Source organism: Astyanax mexicanus, chromosome 14, assembly GCF_023375975.1.
Source record: "Astyanax mexicanus isolate ESR-SI-001 chromosome 14, AstMex3_surface, whole genome shotgun sequence".
NCBI classification, from domain to species: Eukaryota; Metazoa; Chordata; class Actinopteri; order Characiformes; family Acestrorhamphidae; genus Astyanax; species Astyanax mexicanus.
This window is the reverse complement of record NC_064421.1, coordinates 43243000-43257999: the sequence shown is the minus strand read 5'-3', so window position 1 is coordinate 43257999 and position 15000 is coordinate 43243000. Positions and strand designations below refer to the sequence as shown.

Below are 15000 nucleotides of genomic sequence, written 5' to 3'. Positions count from 1 at the left end.
TTATTATAGCAGTGTTGTTTTAATCTTGAATTTACTTCAGTAGTGCTGTTTTAACCAAATATTTACATCAGCATTGCTGTTTTAGTTACATATTAGCTAGCTCAGGAGTGCAAATTTAGCCTGCGAGCACATGTCTTGACAAATAAATGAGTTATTGTTCAGTATAAATTATTTTGTTTTTTCACTTATACATTTTCGGATTAATATTTTCAGTTCAAATATTTGGTGCATCCCTACTAGTTATACTAGCGTTGTGTGTATGTGTGTGTGTGTGTGTGTGTGTATTTGTAAGAATTAGGAAAGAAGCACCCAGGAGACCCCAGCTTTTGTTGGATCAGTAGGAAACCAAGCAGATGGTAGGAGAGAGAAAGCCACAACTAAAGAGCACTGAGGAACAGCGGTAGAGAGAGAGAGAGAGAGAGAGAGAGAGAGAGAGGGAAAGAGAAAGAGAGCGACATCAAGTGAGAGGGAGGGAGGGAGAGAGAGAGAGAGAGAAACCTCTGTGTTCTGTGCGTCCTCTCCTCCTCCACTGCGGGGTCTGGAGCACTACATAAAAGCTGCACTGCTTATTGTACTCCTCTCGATCGAGGAGCCTGATAGATAGCGTCTTCCTGCAGAGACAAGACAACAGGCAAAGGGGGGTTGGAATCATGCAAGACAGCCATACACACTCCCTGACTCCCTTTCTCTGATACACACACTCTCTCTCTCACTCACACACACACACACACACACACACACACACTGGGGCCGGTTCAGAGGAGGATGGCAGCTGATGAAATTCCGAGTCCGAGAGAGTTCAGGAAGGGATGATGGGGAGTACTGCACTGTGTGAGTGTGTGTGTGTGTGTGTTTAATAAAAAATGAAAGAACAATAAAAGAAAACGTATATTTGGTTAGTAAAAGTTGTTGCAGTGTTGGAATCTACAGATTAATCCCGACAGATATCTTGCAATGCCAGAAACCTTAATATTGCCATATTTTCACGTTCTGCAATGTTGTAAATGAATTATTATCACTTTTCCAGATGTTTGCCCTCTTAGAAGCTTTGTATTGATGTATTTGCAGATGTTTTGCAATGTAAGCTACATATTGTCACATTTTCAGATGTTGCTCAGTGTCAGTTCCTATACTTTCCACATTTCCAGATGTTTGTCCTGTCAGAAGCTTTGTATTACTGCATTTCCAGATGTTTTGCTAAATTATGCAACAGTTTCAGATGTTGTGCAGTGTCAGTACCTATGCACTGCCACATTTCCAGATGTTTGCCCTGTCAAAAACTTTGTATTGATGTATTTGCAGATGTTTTTCTAAATTATGTCACATTTTCAGTGTCAGTACCTGTACTTTCTACATTTCCAGATGTTTGCCCTGTCAGAAGCTTTGTATTGCTGTATTTGCAGATGTTTTGCTAAATTATGCAACAGTTTCAGATGTTTTGCAGTGTCAGTACCTATGCACGTTCTGCAATGTTGTAAATTAATTGTTATCACTTTTCCAGATGTTTGCCCTGTTGGAATCTTTGTATTGATGTATTTGCAGATGTTTTGCTAAATTATGTCACATTTTCAGATGTTTTGCAGTGTCAGTACCTATACTTTGCAACATTTCCAGATGTTTGTCCTGTCAGAAGCTTTGTATTGATGTATTTGCAGATGTTTTGATATGTAAACTACACTTTGTCACATTTTCAGATGTTGCTCAGTGTCAGTACCTATACTTTGCCACATTTCCAGATGTTTGCCCTGCTATAATCTCTGTATTGATGTATTTGCAGATGTTTTGCTATGTAAACTACATATTGTCACATTTTCAGATGTTGCTCAGTGTCAGTTCCTATACTTTGCCTCATTTCCAGATGTTTGCCCTGCTATAATCTTTGTGTTGATGTATTTACAGATGTTTTGCTGAATTATGTCACATTTCCAGATGTTCTGCAGTGTCAGTACCTATGCACTGCTACATTACCAGATGTTTGCCCTGTCAGAAGCTTTGTATTGATGTATTTGCAGATGTTTTGATGTGTAAACTATACTTTGCCACATTTCCAGATGTTTTCCCTGCTAGAATTTTTGTGTTGATGTATTTACAGATGTTTTGCTAAATTATGTCACATTTCCAGATGTTCAGCAGTGTCAGTACCTATGCACTGCTACATTTCCAGATGTTTGCCCTGTCAGAATCTTTGTATTGCTGTATTTGCAGATGTTTTGATATGTAAACTACACTTTGTCACATTTTCAGATGTTGCTCAGTGTCAGTACCTATACTTTACCACATTTCCAGATGTTTGCCCTGCTATAATCTCTGTATTGATGTATTTGCAGATGTTTTGCTACGTACGCTACACTTTGTCACCTCTTCACCTGTTGTGCAGTGTCAGTACATATGCACTGCTACATTTCCAGATGTTTGCCCTGCCAGAAGCAACATGTTGCCATATATCCAGATGTATCCAGACCTTTAACAATGTTGTAACCTACATATTGCTATATTTTCATATGTTCTCAAATGTTTGAATCTATATTCCGATATATTTCCAGATGTTTAGAGGTGTTGGAAGCTACATGTTGCCATATTTACACATGTTTGCCCTGACAGAAGCAACATGTTGCCACATATCCAGATGTTTCCCAGTGTCGAAAACTATAACCACTTTTCCAGATGTTTTACCCTGCTCTAACCATATTTGCATATGTTCTCAGCTATATTCCAATGTATTTCCAGATGTTTTGCAGTGTTGGAGGCTACATGTTGCCATATATCCAGATGTTTCGCTGTGTCGAAAACTATTACCACTTTTCCAGACTTTTAACCATGTTGTAACCTACACATTGCCATATTTTCATATGTTCTCTAATGTTTGAAGCCATATTCTAATATATTTCCAGATGTTTTGCAATATTGGATGCTACATATTGCCATATTTCCAGATGTTTGCCCTGTCTAAAGTTACACATTGCCAAATGTTCAAAAAGTAGAGTTGAAAAGTGAATGTTGCCACATGTTCAGATGTTTGCCATGTGTGAAGCTACATATTAGCATAATTCCAGATGTTTTTTTTCTGCTGGAGGCTACATACTGCCACATTTCCAGATGTTTGCCTGTCGTAAGCTACATACTGTCGTATTCCCTGATGTATTGCATTAAAATAAATCTATGCAGTACCATCTCCAGATGTTTTGCAGTGACTAAGATAATATGTCAAGCTTATTGATGCTAATATAGGACAGGGAAGCCAATCAGAACATGGGTAATGTAAGCATGTATTAGTCTTAAAGGCACAGTAACACATTTCCTCTTTAATGTTATAGGATAAAGAGAGGTCAGGAAATGATAATGTAAAAATCAATAATATATATTTTTTATTAATGTACGTATGTGTGTGTGTGTTTGTGTTTATGTGTTTCTGCGTATGTGTGTGTGTGTTCGTGTGCTCCCTCTCCCCTCTCTGCCTCCCCCTGCTGGTGCGGAGGCCGGCATAAGCCACGCCCCCTCCCACCTTTCTTCTCATTGGTCTCTACGAGCTGCGGCTCGCCGATCTCCAGGAAGAAACTCTTGTTTTTCTCGTACTCCTCGTCATCGATTATCCTGACTTTTATCGTTTTGCTGGAGAAACAGAGGAAAGGAGAGAACAGAAACAGAGAGAGAGAAAAAAGAGAGAAGAGGAAAAGAGTGAGGAAACAACAGATCGGCCAGAAAAAAGAAAGAGATCAAAAAGGCATGCAGTCATGCACAAGCAGAGGAGTACTGGAGAAGAAAACGGAAGGAAGGGAGGAGAGAAAAGACATAAAAAGCTTCTGCAAACGTGACTTTAGACACACACACACACACACACACACCAACAATAACAATAACCTAGTTGTTACCACATAATAGAAATCAATATCTATTTAATACATACTGTGTTGAGATATTGTACAGACTAACATTATGTTTGTTATGGACCACAGAGCAGCTATTATTATTATAATTAGGTGGGTCATTCTCAGCAAAGTGTTGACATAAACGGCTCAGCCCATTTTCCATATTATACTCAGCAACTGGGGCGTTGGCATAAGTGACGTTTGCCAGTTTCCATATTATACTTGTACACAGAAGAGTGTGTAAAAGTGGTAAAGGCCCATTCTTATAATGTACTTGGCAACCAGGGTGTTAGCATAACCGTCTCAGGCCATTTTCCATATTATACTCAGCAACTGGGGCGTTGGTATAAGTGACGTTTGCCAGTTTCCATATTATACTTGTCAACAGAAGAGTGTGCAGAATTGGTGCAGGGTGATTCCTATAATATACTTGGCAACCAGGGTGTTAGCATACTCGTCTCAGGCCATTTTCCATATTATACTCAGCAACTGGGGTGTTGGTATAACTGATATTTGCCAATTTCCATATTATACTTGTCAACGAAACTATCTGAAAAACTGGTGCAGAGCGATTCCTATAATATATTTAACAACTGAGGCGTTGGCATAAGTGATGTTTGCCAGTTTCCTATAATATACTTGGCAACCAGGGTGTTGGCATAAACATCTCAGGCCATTTTCCATATTATACTCAGCAACTGGGGCTTTGGCACAACTGATATTTGCCAATCTCCATATTGTACTTGTCAACAAAAAAGTGTGCAGAAGTGGTGCAGAGCGATTCCTATAATATATTTGGCAACCAGGGTGTTGGCATAAACAGCTCAGGCCATTTCTCATTGTATTATATTTAGCAACTGGGGTGTTGGCATAACTGATATTTGCCAATTTCCATATTATACTTCTCAACAGAAAAGTCTGTAAAAGTGGTGCAGAGTGATTCCTATAATATACTCAGCAACTGGGGCTTCGGCATAAGTGATGTTTGCCAGTTTCCTATAATATACTTGGCAACCAGGGTGTTGGCATAAACAGCTCAGGCCATTTGCCATATTATATTCAGCAACTGGGGCGTTGGCATAAGTGATGTTTGCCAATTTCCATTTTGTACTTGTCAACGGAACAGTCTGTAAAAGTGGTAAAGGCCAATTCTTATAATATACTTGGCAACCAGGGTGATGGCATAAGTGGCTTGGGCCAATTGATGTATTACACTTGGCAACCCGGGTGTTGGCGTAAGCAGCCCAAGCCAATTGTCGTATTATACTTGGCAACCTGAGAGATGGTAAAAGCAGCTAGGGCCGATTCCCATTTTATATCCAGCAGCCGGGGTGTGGCATAAGGGGTTTGGACCAATTGCCGTATTGTAGTAGACAACCGTGGTGTTAGCATATGTGGCTTGGGAAGATTGTTTATTTATACTTAGCATCTGCCGAGTTGGTACAAGTAGTTTGGGTTAACTGCCATGTCGTACTCCGCAACCAGTGAGTTTGTATAAGTGGCTCTGGACAATTCCCATATTATACTCAGCAACCGGGGTTTTGGCGCAAACGTTGAGCCAAACATTTCTTCCAGACCAAAGTGGCCAGAGTGATTTTGCTTCCTGGAACTGCACATTCTCGCACCAGCTGTTATCATTTGTTCACCGCGTTAGCATGCGGAACACGGACACAAGACTCTGTGAGCCTGAAGTGTGAAAAGCAGTGAAAGCACTTCATTTTGGAAAATGTCAAGCAAATGTCAAACAAGATTCCTATTCTCCAGATGTTGCTGTGGTGAAAAAAAGCTCGGGTGATGGACGTGGCTGAGTCATCCGCAGCCTTGGTTTACATTCACCCGTTCAGTAAGTACTCTGCAGCCACTGTAAAATTACACACTGCCAAACTACACAGCTCAACACACTCAAACCCAAACTACAGGCCTTTCTATACTGAAAAATAAGAGACCACTTAAAAAATATGAGTTTCTTTGATTTTACCAAATTGAAAACCTCTGGAATATAATCAAGAGGAAGATGGATGATCACAAGCCATCAAACCACCAAACTGAACTGCTTGAATTTTTGCACCAGGAGTAAAGCAGCATAAAGTTATCCAAAAGCAGTGTGTAAGACTTGTGGAGGAGAACATGATGCCGAGATGCATGAAAAAAACTGTGATTAAAAACAAACCAGGGTTATTCCACTCAATATTGATTGATTTCTGAACTTTTAAAACTTTATGAATATGAACTTGTTTTTTTTTTTTTTGCATTATTTGAGGTCTGAAAGCTCTGCATCTTTTTTGGTATTTCAGCCATTTCTAATTGTCTGCAAATAAATGCTCTAAATGATGATATTTGTGTTTGGAATTTGGTAGAAATGTTGTCTGCAGTTTAAGGAATAAAACAAAAATGTTCATTTTATTCAAACATATATCTATAAATAGCAAAATCAGAGAAACTGATTCAGAAACTGAAGTGGTCTCTTAATTTTTTTTTAATCCAGAGCTGCATAATGGGCCCCATCAGGGCCAGTAATGGAGTCAGAGCCAGGATAGAGTAAAGGATGAGCTGGGAAGTTGGTAATAAAAACAATTGGTACTGAATCAATCAAAAAGGCTTTTCTGGATGAATAGAGACATAAGAGTTCCTCCAATAGAAGCAGGACAAATAAAGCTTTGATTTCAGAAGAAACATCAAATAACCATGCATCCAAATACACTTGTCCATATAGTGTATGTTCCTCGGTGAATTGCACTTTAACCCTTGTGTGGTGTTTGGGTCTGTGGGACCCGTTTTCATTTTTCATCAAATGATACTAAAAAAATATTTTTTCTAACTCAAACTCATTGGCATTGGCTCATTTTTTGTGAGAAACATAAATCAAAACACATTTTCCATAAACACACACTGTACACCCCCCCCACACACACACATTTATATTACATACAGTATGTTTGGCCAAGGGCTAATAAACATTGCTTCATTTGTAAATTTGAAACTAAACTAATGTTCTACTCATATCTTGAGTTTAATTCATTTTCTTTTACATTTTATTAAAAAACTAATACAAAAAGAGTAGCACTTTTTAAAAGAAATGTAACATAAGAAAGGTAAAGGGCAAATATTAACCATGTAAGCTGTTTATATTGCTTGCAGTTTAGGTGAAGCAAGCATGTGTAAAGCATTTTAATGTAGAATTGCTTAATTTTGCTGAATTAAATACAAGTAACAAAGTAAACGAGTAACAAAAATATGAACACCACACAAGGGTTAATAAAAGCGACGCTAAAAGCAGACTGTTTCCAGACGCGCTCCCACACAGGGCTGGACGCGCTGGACGCGTGCACATATATGGCGCTGTTGCGTGTTCCATCTGAGCCATCTTGACCGTTGGTCTGTAAATGTGGGTCAAGTGAAGGCTGGGTCAGACAAACACACTCATTCATTCATAAGTTATGTGTCTACTTTTGGACGGTGGAGTGTTTATACCAGCACTTCTGTGTGAGAGAGAGAGAGAGCATGTGCAGATTTTTCTTGTCATGCTGCGCATGATTCATATCCGTTCTCTAAACCGACTCTTTTTTTTTTTAATGGAATGATTAAACTGATTCAGAAGATTCGGGCAAAAAGTTTTGAAGTTTTCCTTCAACGGAACAGATTTGTGGCACTTTATAAAAAATGGTTTTGCATTTAAAAACACTTTGTAAAGAAGAGGTGTCCCATTAATGGCACTTTGTAAAAAAAATCAAGCACACACATTTATGGTTGTGACACTCACTGTAAAGGAGTTTTATTATAGCAGCACTTTATATGGCGGTTTTCCGTTAGTGGCACTTTGTAAAAAGCCCTCTTAAGTTAGTGGCACTTCGTAAAAAAAATGCTTTTACTGTAGTGGCACTTTGTAAAAAGCCCTCTTAAGTTAGTGGCACTTCGTAAAAAAAAATGCTTTTACTGTAGTGGCACTTTGTAAAAAGCCCTCTTAAGTTAGTGGCACTTCGTAAAAAAAAATGCTTTTACTGTAGTGGCACTTTGTAAAACGCCCTCCTAAGTTAGTGGCACTTCATAAAAAATGCTTTTACTGTAGTGGCACTTTGTAAAAAGCCCTATTAAGTTAGTGGCACTTTGTAAAAAATATTGTTTTTACCGTAGCAGCACTTTGTAAGAAGCCCTATTAAGTTAGTGGTTCTTTGTAAAAAAGAATGCTTTTACTGTAGTGGTACTTTGTAAAAAGCCCTCTTAAGTTAGTGGCACTTTGTAAAAAATATTGTTTTTACTGTAGCGGCACTTTGTAAGAAGCCCTATTAAGTTAGTGGTTCTTTGTAAAAAAGAATGCTTTTACTGTAGTGGCACTTTGTAAAAAGCCCTCTTAAGTTAGTGGCACTTTGTAAAAAAAATGCTTTTACTGTAGTGGCACTTTGTGAAGAGGCAACATTATAGTAGCTACATGTTGTAAAGAAAGAATGTTCATAAAAGATAATGGTTGCACTGTAGTGGCACTCTGTAAGGAAATGGTTTTACTATAGCGGTACTTAGTAAATAAGTGGCATTATGTTAGTGGGACGTTGTAGAGAAGCGGTGCTACATAATCGTCACTTTGTAAAAAGGAGGCGCTAATTTTTTGGCACTTTGTAAATATGCAGCATTACCTTAGCAGCCTTTTGAAAACGCACCATTACATTATCAACACTTTATAAAAATGTTATGATAATATCTAAGCAGCACTTTGCATAGAAGTGGTGTTATGATAGTGGCACTTTGAAATAAAAAGCCACACAGTTAGCACTACTTCACAAAAAACTGCTAATATGTTAGCAGCACTTTGTAAAGAAGCATGTTAAGTAGGTGGCACTTTGTAAAGAGGAGGTGCTGCTTTAGCAGAAATTTGAAAGAATTTGGGGCAGACTCTAAGGAAGCATGTTGTGTTATTGGCAGAGGTGGAAAGTAATGAATTACATTTACTTACACTACTGTAATTGAGTAGATTTTATGAGTAATTTGTCATTTTTAAAGTAGTTTTTAAAATAGGTAATTTTACTTTTACTCAAGTACATTTTGACACAAGTAATTTACTTCACTACATTGGAAAATTCCCCATTACTGAGTAAAAAAAAAATGCTGGGAAAAAAAACAATTGTCTAAAAAAAATAATAATAATAAATGGCACGAATGCTTGTGCGTGGAATAACGCAATGCAAAATGTTTTAAAGTAAGTTAAAGCAGAGCAATGGCAAGTTAAAAAATAATAATGAACTGTAAAACTATAAAAATATGGTTTATAGTCACATATATGACCATAACCTTTTAATAGTAAAGAAAAAAAATGGATTATAGAAATCTATAACCTATGCCACTTTCTGAAGTGACATAGTACTGAGTACTGTCTGAAAGATCCAAATTATTATGTTCAATAATAGTTCATTAAAAACTCTTTAATTTATGATTTGTTGTACTTTTTTACATCAAATAATTAAAAGTAACTATGTAACTTTAACTCAAAGTACATTTTAAATTGATTACTTTTTTACTTTTACTCGTAGAGTAGATTTTTAGGTTTTTGGGTACTTTTACTTTTACTTGAGTAGAATTTTAGCAAAGTAAAGGTACTTTTACTTAATTACAATTTTTCAGTACTTTTTCTACCTCTGGTTGTTGGTAATTGAGTCATATATTGTACAAATATTGTGACTTTTATTTATAAGTTATTAGCCTTTTGGCATGTTTTTCTAAATTAATTTTAAAAAATAACTTCATTAGCCTGCTAGCATGGTAGCACACCCTTTCTCACCTATTCTCCCACCCACAATCCCCTTGTTTTTACCATTTATTTGCATAAAATGTCATGTGACAGTAATGTGTGGAGCAGCTGATGCAGATGCTAATGGGAGATATGCTGCTCCTGTATTTACCTCTATGGGAACAGAATGAAAGTACATTTTGTGTTAGAAGGCAAACGAAATACCCCACCAAGACTAGACCGTGTGTGTGTGTGTGTGTATGTGTGTGTGTTTGTGTGTGTGTCTGGATTCATTATATGTGAGAATGGAGCTCAGTGGTCTCATTCAATATCATGTGGACAAATATCAGGACCTTTCATAAGTGACCAGCGTTTGTTGACTGTGTGGAAATCTGATACCCCGCCGGGTTTAATAATCTTAAATCTAATTTAAATATCTAATATGTTGGTAAGATTATAACTCTCTGTCCTGGTTCGCCTTCTGTCTATTTCTGTCTTTGTTTTCTTATCCATCATCACCACAGTGTGCTCCCTGCTGAAAACAACAGCCTGGCCATTTATTCAGACAGAATTTAAAGGTTTAGTTTAGCATACGGGTATAACAGTATGCTTAGGTCCGTCACAAAAGCTATTTTCGTTTGGACGTATACACCACCTATCAAACTATATTTATATATTGTTGCCTTTATTTTTGACATGTAACTCTTCAGGTCCAGTCAATAACTGGAAATGGTACAAAATCCAGTGTACAAAATTTTTCAGGGTCTCAAATCAAGCAACCTTAATTTTCACTCAGTAAGAAATGGAGGATAACCCTAAATTTTCAGTGCAGCCGAGCATTTACAACTTCTTAAAAGGTTATGGAAAAAATACTATTTTGATTTAAATCATTTTTTTAATCAGGTGAGCTAAAATAAGGAACTTAATAAACAAAACAACAACAAAAAAAAAATGGTAAGAGCATTAGAAAAACATAAAAGAAAAAAGAAATAAAGAAAAGATTCAATTAAGGAGAAATAAAATAATTCTAATAAATAAATTGTGGGCAGGCTTATAAAAGGATAAGGGTCAGGCTAAAATGTAATGTAATAAAATAAAGAGATTAGACAGAATAAATAAAAGGACAAAATAATATATATATATATATATATATATATATATATATATAGAGAGAGAGAGAGAGAGAGAGATAAAACAGAGAATAAAATAAATAAAAGGATAAAATGAATAAAATAAACTAAATAAACAAAAAGGCTAAAAGGTAAAATAGAAAATTAGACAAAAAAGACAAAAAAAGGTAAAAAGAAAAACTCTGTTTTAAGGTGGTTAGAAACGAAATGTTTAAAATGATTTAATGACACATGCAAGCTGTGTTTAAATAAACTAAAAACTGAAAAAAAAGTAATATAAGTATTATTTAAAAAATGTATTTTGAAAACAATATTGTAGAAAAAAATGCTTGTTTTAGCAAACAATTCTTTGGTTAACAGCTTACAGCTGGTAAGTAGATCAATTTTTAGAATCAATTTTTAAAGCCTTTGTCTGCAGTAAAGCAGTGCTGGAACAGATTTTGTTGCTGTGTAACTATTAAAAGTTATAGTAATTTAAAAAAGTCTTTTCTTTAGAGAAATTACAGATGAAGCCAAAGAGTGGGGAGTACTTTTTTCTACATTTTTAAAGGACTCTTGGAAACTGGAGGGAAAACTGGTACAGAAAGAGGTCTGGCTGACCCACATGGCAACAAAGCCTTTAGTCTCAATTTCAGGAGTGAATAAAATAAATTAAAGGTCTGACAGGAAGTGTAGTAATAAAAGTCATTCATAAGAGGAGAAAATCCAATAAGCGGCCTCACACCAACATCCCGCAGGTCAATGCAGTGTTCTTCAGCTTCCATGGGACATGGCAAAAGTCATGGGACATGGCAAAAGTCATGGGACATGATCTGTCAGGCATGTCAGTGTAGTTCTCTGTTCTCTGAAGGATTTCTCTGATTAGAATAAATAGCAGAAGAGTTAATGTATGTTCCTGAAGAACTAAAGAACACTGCTATCTACAATAACCCTGTTTTTTTTTTTGGCGAGTTTCCTCGTTCTTTCGTGTTCTAGATTTCATTATGGATTTGCCCTCACTGCTTTGCTCACTCAGCCACTTCTAAAACTAGCTGATAATAAAACCAGCACACACCTGCATCTTTTCTGCTCACCTCAATTGCCCCAGAACATTATAGATTATACACTCACTGAGCAATACATTAAGAAGCCCTGTACACCACCCTTTCATGCAATTATCTAATCAATCAGCCAATCACGGGGCAGCAGTGTGTTACATACAATTCAACAGCTTCAGGTACCGTTCACCTTTAACCATCAGAATCCAGAAATAAAGCATAAATCTGGCGATTTTGAGTGTGGTATGATTGTTGCTGATCAGAGAGGTTTATATAAAATATTTAAAGGTCTCATTCCATCATTTTTATTCATTTTAAAATCTCTAGTTGTCTAGGTCTTGTATGAATGAGATGAGTATGAATGAATGCCATGTGAGCTTTTGTTTTTGTGAAAAACAAAAGTGCTCCGGTGATCCGGTATAACGCTGCTTTAGTCTCATGGAGGAGTGGTCGGAAAGAAATGACAGGATTTCGGCTCTTGCTCATAAAAAAAAAAAAAATCATACATGCAAACATATCGCCTCTGATTGGCTAACAGCATGGACGAGACGGACAACAGTTACAAACGTTTTAAAATAAAGACATTTTTACACTAACAACAGTCTTTGCAAATGTCATATGTTATTTTACAACATGTGAAATGCCCTGCTAAGTGCAGTTCAGCCACTGACCTAGTCTTAGAGTCTCTGTAAAATGCAAAATCCACCGGAGATCCTATTTTAAACCTACGTTAACACACAGAGGTGGGTAGTCCAGGTCCGGAAAGTAAAAATCCACCCCAGGGAGAGAGACGGACGCGAAACAGATGGATGCGTTCAAGAGAAAGAGCATCATAGATCCCATCAAAAACTGAAATTTCACCTCTGACTACTCTAAAGTATATCCATGTCTGGTCATCAAACTGCTGTACAGTTTGAAAAAGTGATTTCAATGTTGCCCACAGGGGACTAAAAGATTGCAAAAGGCATGTTGACGTGAGTTAATGTTAACCTCCCTGAAATTATTTTTTGTAACTTGGGATGTCTGTAAAAGGATCGCTGTTTTGAATCCCAGATCATGCTGCTTTGGCATCAGCAGCCAGAGCCTGAGAGAGAACAACTGAGCATGCGCTCTCTCTCAGTGTGGCATAGAGGGCAGTCTCTCATAGATGACACTCTCTCATAGATGACACTCTCTCATAGATGGCACTCTTGTCTCACATCATTGCTAAAGAGATGTTAGTCAGCACAGGCGTCTATTAGCTGATGTATCAGAGCTGGGAGCATGGCGCTTTCCTCCGAAAGTGGATAGTGATGCTGCATCAGAGGCAGTTGCAAAAGAGGCAGAATCTGACTCGTGCTGGTCTTCACACTCCTAGTGTTAGGAGATTACTAGAAAGGGGAGTGTCCTAATGAGTGGGTGGGGTAATTGTCCTTTCAAATTGGGGAGAATTGGGGGTAAATGTTGCTCTGGTGACCTCTGGTGGCAGGTTTAAAAACAAAGCCAAAGCCCAATTTGGTTTTCTGGGTTCCACATTGAACACTGCAGTGTGAAACATCTCAGCGAATGATTCAGAAGAATCCAATGAATGAATCTTTTGAAGGAGCTGCAGTGCCCACCGACACAAGGCACTCAAAAACCTGGGGGTGTGGGGGGAGGGGGGTTGGGGTTGCATAAAGCAAAAGCTGCCCCACTTTCTGCCTGACCAGAAATACAGTACTGCAAAGCACTGTATCACACAGGCGTGCACACACACACACACACTTACACACACGCCTCCACCTATACTAACGCCTACATGCGCGCCCGCCCATAGTGAAGGGAGTAAGTCCTGACGGTGCGGAGGAGGAGAGGGCATGCGAGGCTGAAGCTGCTGTATAAAAAAACTGCACTGCAGCACCAGCGAACAGTTGCGCCTCACAGGCCCTTATTATGCATTATGCATATTCCCTGAGCTTCTAATGAGCACTGTACTGCACACACACACACACACATATATACTATCAAACACACACTCACACACACTGCCATACCGATTAAGAAAAAAAAAGAAAGAAGTGGAACAGGGCAGAGGTTGCTCAGAAAGGTTTTTGAGATCAGTATTGTTTGTATCTTTAACTTTGAATCATTTCAACCAAAGCCAAAGCTTGTCTGTATTGATAAAAACAAACAAACAAAAAAAAAAACACTTAAACTGCTTGTTATGTGTCCAAATTCAGCATTCAGCTGTTCTACTGTTGGTTGCAGCAATCACACAGTCACACATGCACAAATACACAAAGTATTGCTAATACATTAAGTGCAACAATCCAGAGTCAATAAAAAGATTAAACAACTGGCACTATGTTTAGTGTCAGGTGTGGACTATATAGAGAGTTATAAAGCCCCAGAGCATTGAGCTGTAAAGCATTGGGACTGTGTTTTTTTTTTGGAATGGTGTTGCATTGCTATATCCTACATGTAATTTAGTTGTAGAGTTGGGGGTGATGACATTTAGTAGTAACACACACACAATACTATGACCTTACTAACGCACTAACGCAGTACAAGTCATTAAATGCAATCAAATCCTCACAGCAATGACGTCAAATGTAGTAAAGGACAAAAACTATTTTTACTACCCTTGATGTCAGAAGCAAGAATAAATTAGCAGGCGTCCCAATACTTTTTTCCATATACATTTTCATTAGCTGATTATTAACTGTTACTATAAATTAATAAACGAGTCCATAGTGACTCCATTGTTTAATGTTTGTTCAGTAAACAAGATTGTTTTTTATTTCCATCCTTTACAACTTTAAACATTTTGAAACAATGAAATAATGTTGCAGTAATGTTCAGAATATATTATTGTATAATATTCTTTAATATAATAATGTTTTTCTTACATAACATTTCCAGCTAGATGAATACTAACATTATGGAAATGTTAAAAGGAACATTCTCAAAATTAGAGACGGGAAGATCGATCGGCTATGTATCGGTATCGGATGGTTTTTAGCCAAAATACAAGATCAGTGAATAATAGAGCTAGTTAGCTAACAAGCTAAAAGCAGCAGGAGTGTTAAAAAGCTAGAGGAGTATATTTCAATTTCGTATCGGTCTATACTATACTTTGCTCAGCTATTTAAAAGTGTGTTGGTCAATCAACGTACTGCTCACCTCAGAATGTTTATAACTATGCGGTTTAGTTATATATATCTTACAGTTAATATGGGTTATTTGCTGACTCAGAAAAAAATGGCCGATGTGAGGCAGCCGATGATGGGATA

The 15000-nt window shown here is 37.4% G+C and overlaps 1 protein-coding gene across 2 annotated transcripts in view; it reads right to left on the bottom strand.

Moving 5' to 3' along the window:
* The window catches only part of slc8a1b (solute carrier family 8 member 1b), a 177310-nt gene that overhangs the window by 48003 nt on the left and 114307 nt on the right, over positions 1–15000 (bottom strand). The window contains exon 3 of one of the 2 annotated variants that reach the window (XM_049463790.1): positions 499–611. In XM_049463790.1, coding sequence (XP_049319747.1) covers positions 499–611 — 113 coding nt within the window. Of the gene's footprint in view, positions 1–498; positions 612–3502; positions 3610–15000 lie in introns of both variants that reach the window. The other variant, XM_049463791.1, reaches the window with a different exon arrangement.